Source organism: Mesitornis unicolor, unplaced genomic scaffold (assembly GCF_000695765.1).
Source record: "Mesitornis unicolor isolate BGI_N332 unplaced genomic scaffold, ASM69576v1 scaffold25152, whole genome shotgun sequence".
Lineage (NCBI taxonomy): Eukaryota > Metazoa > Chordata > Aves > Mesitornithiformes > Mesitornithidae > Mesitornis > Mesitornis unicolor.
The window spans coordinates 3,065-12,213 of record NW_010171604.1 but is presented as its reverse complement, the minus strand read 5'-3'; the positions used below and the strand labels follow the sequence as shown (position 1 = coordinate 12,213).

At 57.0% G+C, this 9,149-nt stretch overlaps 1 protein-coding gene across 1 annotated transcript in view; it reads right to left on the bottom strand.

Moving 5' to 3' along the window:
* The window catches only part of MAN2C1 (mannosidase, alpha, class 2C, member 1), a 9,265-nt gene continuing 116 nt past the window's right edge, over nt 1–9,149 (bottom strand). Inside the window, exons 2-26 of the mRNA XM_010180085.1 lie at nt 8,944–9,069; nt 8,480–8,603; nt 8,153–8,223; nt 7,784–7,961; nt 7,146–7,335; nt 6,861–6,967; nt 6,579–6,689; nt 6,229–6,321; nt 5,515–5,631; nt 4,748–4,843; nt 4,307–4,452; nt 4,040–4,163; nt 3,795–3,916; nt 3,263–3,348; nt 2,844–3,014; nt 2,626–2,708; nt 2,375–2,469; nt 2,153–2,257; nt 1,834–1,990; nt 1,434–1,577; nt 1,222–1,331; nt 615–694; nt 380–525; nt 191–294; nt 1–118 (exon numbers count right to left, since the gene is read on the bottom strand). Coding sequence (XP_010178387.1) covers nt 1–118; nt 191–294; nt 380–525; nt 615–694; nt 1,222–1,331; nt 1,434–1,577; nt 1,834–1,990; nt 2,153–2,257; nt 2,375–2,469; nt 2,626–2,708; nt 2,844–3,014; nt 3,263–3,348; nt 3,795–3,916; nt 4,040–4,163; nt 4,307–4,452; nt 4,748–4,843; nt 5,515–5,631; nt 6,229–6,321; nt 6,579–6,689; nt 6,861–6,967; nt 7,146–7,335; nt 7,784–7,961; nt 8,153–8,223; nt 8,480–8,603; nt 8,944–9,069 — 3,004 coding nt within the window. The remainder of the gene's footprint in view (nt 119–190; nt 295–379; nt 526–614; nt 695–1,221; nt 1,332–1,433; nt 1,578–1,833; nt 1,991–2,152; nt 2,258–2,374; nt 2,470–2,625; nt 2,709–2,843; nt 3,015–3,262; nt 3,349–3,794; nt 3,917–4,039; nt 4,164–4,306; nt 4,453–4,747; nt 4,844–5,514; nt 5,632–6,228; nt 6,322–6,578; nt 6,690–6,860; nt 6,968–7,145; nt 7,336–7,783; nt 7,962–8,152; nt 8,224–8,479; nt 8,604–8,943; nt 9,070–9,149) is intronic.

The window sequence follows — 9,149 nt, the reverse complement described above, 5'->3', positions numbered from 1 at the left end:
TCACTGCGCCAAGACCAAGAGCACGGAGAGCACGCGGAAGGGGGTGAAGGAAAGCCTCACGCCTTGCTGCTCCAGCGCCAGGCGGCCCCGTGCCACCGGCTGCTCCAGGAGGTCACAGCTGGGGGAGAAAGCAGAGGATGAGGCCAGAGGGATCAATCTCCCTCCCCACATGTGCCCAGCATGGACTTACAGCATCGCCTCCTTAACGGGGAGGGCGGTCTGCAGCCAGGCGATGACCGTGCTGCCGTGCGCCTCGTACAGCCGAGCCACCACAGCGTCAGGTCTGTCCTCGGCCTTGCAAACAGTTCAGAGAAATGAGAGGCGTGGGGTACAACGGCTTAACCCGTCTGCCCTCCCCGCCTCTGCCCTGGGAACCTGCCTGCTTGATGGTCTCCAGCACGACCGCAGGCGAGCTGACGGAAAAGGCGCTCCAGGCCGCGCACTGGGCAGAGCTGGCCAGGACTGCGTGGAGGGGGAAATTCAAGTTGTAGGCACACTGGATCACACCGGCGTCCTGGAAGGAGCCTGCAACGCAAGAACCTCTACCAGCCTCTACGCAGGCACACCCCGAGGCTCGCCGGAGCATCCTCTGCCCCACGTGTCCCCGCACTCACCCCGGTGCGGCATCACAGCGTAGGTGAACTGGTGGTGTGCGATGTCCGCCGTGGCATCGGGGGACTTGGGTGCCCTCAGCCTAAGGCAACAAGAGGCAGCACCCTCTGTCAGCAAGTCAGAGCCAGAGGAGTGCTCTGACAGCCGTCTCCCACTGCTGCCTCAAGACCGGGCCCCGAGGTGGACGCTAACACGCTGCTGGTTTTTGACAAGAGCAAAGAGACCCTGGACAAGGTGTCCCAGAAGCTAATGCTGACATTTGAAGGGTGGTTTCCTGTGAAACTTGGGTCTGATGGAGTCAAACTGAAATACGTAGAGTTTCTCTTAGCTTTGTATGCATCTGTAACATGGCTGTGCCTTCCCCCTCCTTAAGCCTCCCCTCCTGAGGGACGTTTTGGCCAGCAACAGAAAAATTACTTAGGGCAAATGTGGAACTGATCTCTCCTTAATTATCTATGAGTGTAACTCTTAGGAATTACTTAAGTCAATTAAGTCAGCCAAAAGTTCTCAGACCACAGCCAGCCACTCAGACTAATACCAGTTCATGATTCATTATTAACGATGATTATTTAGGACCTCCAAGAGACACCTCACCCCAACCCTACTCACAGCGAGAGGCTGAGGACGTTCCCGTGAGCTGAGGCCCCGTATTTGCAGTCGTTCAGCAGTGCCAGCCCGAAGCCGTGCTCAGAGAGATCCAGCCACTTGTGAGCCCACACCTGCGGGGAGGTACCAGGGGCCACATCCACCACCCAAAGCAGACGCGGCCCCACCGCGGGAGGAGCAGCTCGGTCCTGGCACCAGACCACCTTTCCTCTCACCTCGAACCGAGCCCAGTCCCAGGACGTGTTCCAGTGTGTTTGCCGCTGCAGGTGCCCAAACTGGATCTCGTAGGTGGCACTGGTGCTCCGGACCTGCGCGGGGAACTCCACCTTCAGGAACTTGTGAGCTTCCTTCCACTCCACCTAAATGTGGAGGCAGAAGGACATCACCATAGGGGGCTGACAGACAGAGGCTGCAATTATCCTTGCCCGCTGTGCAGCAGCCAGCTTGCACCCAGACCTGGTACAGTAACACCCCACCAGACTCTGAGCACAGGCAGTGGGGGGCTCCAGGGAAGGAAACAGGATGGGGAACGTAATTCAGACGCAAGGTTCAGCTCCCCAGGGCCCTGCCTGCACAGTGCAGATGCCCGTATCGTGCGGCCGCTGCTGGCCAAACCTGGGTGAGGAACCGGAGGTAAGGGCACGTGGCATCCAGGATGATCTCCTGGGTTAAGGTGCTGCTTTCCCCGATCCGCAGAGAGAAGCTGGCACTTCCTCGCAGGCCCCCAGCCAGGGTGATTTCCAGAGGCTTCAGCAGCGTTGTCACTGGCTTCCTGGAGAAAGGGATAAAGGCAGATGCAGGTTCCCGAATCCCAGTCCAGCCTCCCACACAGCAGGCACTCCCTTCTCAGCTTTTGTTACAGCTAGGACTAACGTGGAGACAAGAACCTCAGAGCAAAGACAAAAACTGTGTGCTGCATGCACTGCTCCTCTACCTGGTTTCCAAGTGATAATCCATCACGTCCCAGGCATCCCAGTACAGGGGAATATCATCAAAGAGTGCAAACTGGTTGGCATAGCAGCCATCTGGGACTGACTCTCTGGAACAAAGTGGAAGGGAGAAACAGCAGCGTAACAAGGACTGGCAGTGTAAGAAGGGCTTACAGCGAGAAGATGACCCGAGGAGCCCAGTTCCAGTAGCGAGGTGACAGACAGACCTCTCGGAGCCCACCAGCCGCAGCGAGGTCAGGCGCCCCATCGTGTCCAGGCAAACCGCAATCACCCCGTTCTCCATTGCAACGGAGCCGTCCTCCTGCGGGGAAAGGACAGAAACCCATTTCCCAGCCCCACACCTGCGGCAGTTGAGTGCTCCAATTGCAAATCTAGCGCACAGGATTCCCTAAATTTCTCCCCAGTCAGCCTTTGACGCAGGGTACGGCGATCTGAGGACAGGTGATGTTCTCCTTACCTGCTTCCTCACTGCCACAGGCTGAGGGGGCAGCAAGGGCTCCCTCACCATAGCGTAGCCCATGCTGGGGACTGTCACCAGAGCTGGAAAGCAAAGAGGTTCTGTCCCAATGTCTGCCCTGGACCTTCCAGGGCAGGGAGAGGTAGAGTATTTCTTTGCTAGCTGTCTCTGCCCCTGTAAGAAACTCCGAGACGCGAGCTACCTCCTGTTAGACATACCTAAAGTCTCTGCTCCTGCTGGCCCAGTCCTGGAGATCACCTCGGTGCGTTCCCAGGGCAAAGTGTTCAACACAAGGATGCTCCCGGTGCTCCCCGCCTCGGGCTGCAGCAGTTCCCCGCACAGGGCCCGCACAGCCTCCTCCTGCAGCCGAGCGCCAGCCCTGCGGATCTCTGAGCAATAAAAAGGCCCGAGTTGGATCCGGCAAGGCGATTTCTCACACCTGAGCGTTTCTGGTGCTCCCGTGCAACGGACACACATTTTTAGCTACTTCCAAGCTAAAATTACTAATTATCATTAATTACTGTTATCTATTAGCAAGTATTTAAAGTAATTCAACTGAAACCTCTGCAGCCCCACCGGGCAGGAATAACGTGTGCTCCAACAGATAAGTGCTCTCCCAAGCAAACTCCCTGTTCACCTGTGTAGTATTGCAGGGCATCCTCAACCACGAGCTGGATGCAGCTGCCTGGCAAAACGTCATGGAACTGGTTGAGCAGCAATAACCTAAAAAAAAAAAAAAGAGACCAAGAACCAGGTGAGGAAGCAGAAGAGAGCACTGGATTTGTCCTGGCCTACTAAGCCCTGTTTGCAAGATGGACAAAGTTCAAAACAGTTCCTTATTCCCCATGAGCAAAGACTTGAGAGAAAAGGATTTTTTCCACAGCACCTTTTGAAGTGCGTAACTGTCACAGTAAACCACAACCATGGGCAGCAAGAGTGAATTTTTTTATCCCTTGGGGCTACCCAATACATTGTTGCACAAGTTCAGACAAGTCAAAACTGGCAAGAAATAAGCTCAGGTTGGAAATGAAGCTTCCAGCCAGCAGAGAAGCCAGCCTTTGGAGCAACCTTCGATGGGAGAATCAAGCTCCAGCCGGATGAGGATGGGAGATGAGCGACACAGAGCCCTCGGCACATCCTGCCCCGGTGGTGGTGGGTGCTGCCCTCACCTCCAGAGCCGCTGCAGCTGGCTGGCAGGATACCGGAACGCGCCGCCCCGCGCCGCAGCCAAGGCGCTGAGCACTTCAACATCGTGGAGAATTCGCTCGCACTCCCGATTCCCCTTCTTTATCTGGTGTCAAGGCAAGGCGAGAAGGAAGGTTCTCAAGAAACGGGCGTGTATGGAGGAGAACTGAGACCGGTCGCTTTCCCTGCTGGGGAGGGAGACCACCGTCCCTGTCCCCCGCGCAGTCACCTGGGCCTGGGAGGTGTACGTGCCGTTGTGCAGCTCGAGGAAGAGCTCTCCCACCCAGGTGCACAGCTGCGATGACTCCTTCTCCAGGGCAGAAAAGAGCCTGCCGGGAGTGGAGAGCTGCACCCTGCGGGAGGGACACACAAATGGCCGTGGACCAGGGAAGAAGCCGCACAGCTGACGGGGAACCCTGACCCTAAAGGTGACAGTCCCAGAAGCCAGACCTCCTTTGCACCCCACAAGGAGGGAGGAAGGGAGCTCCCCTCTCACCTTGGCAGCCCGTCCGTGTCGCTCATTCTCTTCATCCTGTCCAGCATCTCCTGCGTGGGGCCCCCTCCTCCATCTCCAAAGCCAAAGAGGAAAGCGCTGTGGTTCACACGTCCTTTTTCCTTGTTGTTCTTCACTGTTTTCAGCACCTAGGGGGAATTTTGGTCAGCTGCAATCCCCTGGTGTTCAGCCCCAGCTCCACACAAGAAAGCCAGGTCAGCCTTTGGGGTGCAAAGCCCAGTCCTGCTCCTCTTCCCCAGCCCAAACTGCCAAAATCAGGCATGGACACATCTCCGAGGCAGGCAATTCACTGTCAGGCACCCAAACGCCCTTTGTCCAGTTATCCCACTCCCTCCCCAGGCAGTGCCCTCTCTCAGGAGCCTCAGATCTGGTCCCAAGGGACTGGCACTGCACTTCACGTGCAGGTCTGGCAACCTCACTCACCTCCTCCACTCGCCCCTGCATCCCATAGGAGTCACCAGGGGGAAAATGGGTCAGGACTTGGGAACCATCGATGCCTTCCCAGAAAAAGGTGTGATGCTGGAGGGGAACCAAAGGAAAGCGTGGTGTCTCATACAGTCCCCTGTACCCCACAGTTGCAATAAAGCACAGCCCCATTATTTCCAGGAGTTTCCAAAAGGAAATATCTGGTCATGCTGGTACCACAGACAAATTCACCCTTAGCTCAGTGTTTCAAGGCTCCCAAACTCATCTCCCACATGAATGTGTATGTGGAGGGCAGTCACAACAGCACAGATCTCATGCACTAAAAGCACAAACCCCGTCAAACTCACAGCCCAGCACCTTTGTCACCAGGGGACAGGCACTTCGGAGCCCCTTGAGGGTTCAACCCGGGCCTTCATTTCCTCTCCACGGGGCTGGGGATGCCCTGACAGATCAGTGCAAGGTGACAGTGGCACACAGGAGGGCAATGCCACAAGGGCAGGGGGCAGCAGAGGAGCGGCTGGGTTGCCATGTGCTAGACCTGCATGCAGGTCACAGCTTCCCATCTGGATCTCTAGCCATGTTCTTCCTTTCCCCTACAGCCTGACGGGACATTGCTACCACCACAAGCTGGTGGTTCCTGGAAGAAGAGCCTGTGTCAGCTGAGCTGAAGGACTGGCTCGACCTGTGGAAAACCAACAGGTCCAGCCCTGCAGACAGGCTCCAACCGCAAGCCATCCCCTGGCAGGACGGGAAGCACAGCTCACCGGGAAGGTGTTCACCAGGTTCCAGCTCAGCTTCTGCGTCAGGAACCGCCTGATCCCACAGCCACGCATCAGCTGGGGCAGCTGGGCTGAGTATCCAAACGTGTCCGGCAGCCAGAACTGGGGGCAGAGGTGACAGCAGCAGAGGGACAGAGACACGCCTGAGTCACGCTGGCCACAATTCACAGCCTGGACTTACAGAGGTTTTCTTAGCAGAGGGGACGGGAGAAGTGCTACGCAAGGAGCAGTCCTAGAGACCTGCCAAGGGCCTACAGGCAATATCACAGAATCACTGAATGTTAAGAGTTGGAAGGGACCTCGAAAGCTCATCCAGTCCAACCCCTGCCAGAGCAGGATCACCAGACCAGGTCACACAGGAACACGGCCAGGTGGGTTTTGAATGTCTGCAGAGAAGGAGACTCCACAGCCTCTCTGGGCAGCCTGGGCCATGCTCTGGCACCCTCACAGTGAAAAAGTTTTTCCTCATGTTCACATGGAACCTCCTATGCTCCAGCTTGTGATAACCAATATGACCAAGGCTAAGTGCCATGATACATGGTGGGAGTAGATATTTACTCATCCCAGCTTTAGCTGCAAAGTGCAAGCCAATGTGAGGCATCCGAACACCCTATCTGGAGAAGCTGAGAGAAACCCTTATTCATAGCGAGCGGTGGGAGGACACTGTGCAAGGCAGGCGTGCTGGAAAGGAGCAAGTACCTCTGAGCAGATCCGGCCAAACTGCTCCTGGAAGAAGCGCTGCCCCTGCAGGAACTGCCGCACCATGGACTCCCCACTGGGCAGGTTCCCGTCCTGGAGGGAAAGCAAAGGGAGACTAAACAGCGAGCCAGGGACCAGGGAAGGGGGGGGTCTGGCCAGCACCGCATTCCCATCATCACCTGAGCCAGGAGGATCTGAACAGAGCTCAGCCAGTCCAGACCAAAGCTCCTTTCTCAGGGAATGAGACGATTTGGGAGAGGGATGGTATTTTTGTGAGGCCCGACACTGCAGACAGCTGCTGTTTTCTGGGCCTGGAGGCTACCACCAGCCAGGCTCACCGCACTTCTCACCATTTCCACCCAGGTGCCTCCAACGGGAATGAACCGTCCTTTCGCCACCAAGTCCTGAATCTGCGTGTAGAGCCCAGGGTACCAGCTCCGCACCCACTCGAACTGCTGCGCCTGCCAGAGCACAGGGATCAGCCTCAGCTCGCGCCGCACCGCTCCGCACCGACGTCCCTCCTCTCTGCAACTGCACAGGATGCTCCCAGTCAGCTGCCCATCCTGTTCTGAGTCGTGCTGGAGAAGACAAATGCCACGAGCAGCAGGAGAGCAGAGAGGGAGGTCACTCACCTGGGAGCAGGCGAAGGTGAGCTCCGGATTGCGCTCCATCAGGCGGACCACCGTCACCCAGCTCCGGGCACACTTACGGATGGTCTCCTCGTACGGCCACAGCCAGGCTGTGGGGACGGACACCGCAGTCATTACTTGGAACAAGCCCCTTTGGGAACGGGGCTGGGCTGCCTTTCTCAGAGGCACACAGGTCCCTTTCCCTTCCCTCGGGGCACGGTACCCAGTGCAGCTAGCTCTCCCCTTGGCCTCCAGGTCAGCAGAGAGGGGATGCTGTGCTGCTCTCACCAGAGTCGATGTGGCAGTGGCCCACGGCGTGGATGGTGTGCTGGCTCTCGCCGTTCCTCTGGCTAAAGATGGCCGCAGCCAGGTCACGGGCAGCGGGGAAGGTGGAGGGGTCTGTCACGTTACACACGTTGACCATCTGGTTGGCAGCGTAGAGTGCCTGGAAACTCCTCTGGTTTTCCTCCCCGAGGAGCTGGGGTAGGGAGCGGTAAGAGCTCGACTCGGAGCTTGGCACATCCTCTGGCTCCTAGCAGCTCCCTGTACCAGCGTGGATGTCACCTGCCCTGGGGAGGACCCCCTACCTCCTTCCAGCATCTGACTCTGCCAAGTAAATGCTGTGTTTCTGTCTCACAGGCACAATCTTATGTCTTTCCTCATGTGCCTTCTAAAGCCAGGTTATGCATTCGCACATCCCAGGGGGCTCTGGACTAACAGATCCTGCCTTGGAGCCGACAGTGAGTGAAAAGCACACCTGTGGTTTCTCTCTGTTCAGTTTTCTCTTGCTCTAGACAACATCAATTCTGCTAAAGCAGCAGGAGCAAACATTTGCTCCTCCAGGGCCTCCTGGTGGGAGGAGACAGGTCAAAGATAAAATTAAGTTGTGGAAGGAGATGAGGAGGGTAGAGAATGAGCTCACAGACCTGGGCCATGCCCAGCAGGATTTCCAGATCCATCAGCAGTTCATAGACATCCCTGTTGAAGACGACCAGCTCGGCCTTGCTCAGGGTGAACCTCCTGTCAGGGTCTGGAGGGGCGATCATGGTGCCCTTGCCGGCCCCAAAGAGGCCGTTGCAGGCCAGCTCCACATACAGTGTCAGACTGGGGAGCAAAAGGAAACTGTCAGGTAGCAAATCACCAGCGATCAGCCAAAAAAAGTCCATTCCCCTCCCCGTGGTGCAACTGGCCCGACCCGAACAACGGACAGAGCCCCTGAATGCTGGATATGGGGCACCTGGAGGTAGGCAGGGGTGTCTCAGTGGTGGGGGGCTCTGGCAGGGCTGACCACCCACCTGTGAGGCTCCGTCTCCTTCAGGCTGCTGGTCAGGATGTAGCTGGTCTTCTCCCCTTCCTTGGTCAAACCCTGCAGGGGACAACATTTAACACATGGCTTCAGAGGGCCACAACAGCAGGACAAGACACCCCAAAGCTCAGCCAAGCAAGGGATTTTCAGCTGCTGCTGGTTTGCAGACCAGAATTTTAACTCCTGGTGCGGAGCGACACCTAGAAAACAGGCTTACAAAAGAGTAATAAACGGAAGGAGGTTCTTCTACTGCCCCGTTGCAGGGGGCTCAGGGAGATAATCGCTCTGTGAGCAGCCCTGCTCCATGGCTCCTTACCTGGACGGGCTGGGCGTCGTGCCACACCATGCCCTCCCCGTCGCTCTCCCAGACAAAGTGCACTTCCTGGCCTGCCCATGCCAGCGGGATGCTCAGCTCCACCTTAAACCAACAAGTCTCCCACCTGGAAAAGAGCAGGCAGCAACCTCAGCCTGACCTGATGCTGAGACAAGGAAAGTCATAATTCCTCAGAAAGTCCTCTCTAGAAAAATGAGAGCAGGCAGAAGTCACGACCACGACTACGGACACAGGCTCTCAGCAGAAAGGGTGAATGAACGTGGATGAATGGATCCAGCTCTTGGCTCTCTTTGGAAACAGACCAAGAGGTGTCACCAATCACCCCAAAAGTTCCAGGGCAGACACTTTCTACCCAAAGCACTCAACAGGCAGGAGGATTATCATCTCTTTGCTTCGCCCTGGAGGATTCACGAACACCGGTGAGGCTGGAGTGACCCGGTACTCACGTGGGCCCAAAGGAGTCCCCCACTTGAGCCGCCCTGAACTCCCGCCCCACCGCCTCCTCGTAGGGGATGCGCTGCGGGGTCTGGAAGCAGGAGAGCGATGCGGGCGGGCAGCGGTCCCCAAAGAGCCTGCGGCGGGAGACGGCGATTACAACATGCGATTAAGCAAGTCAGCGTTTATTAAACGAGGACGGTTGCTTTGGTCGCTG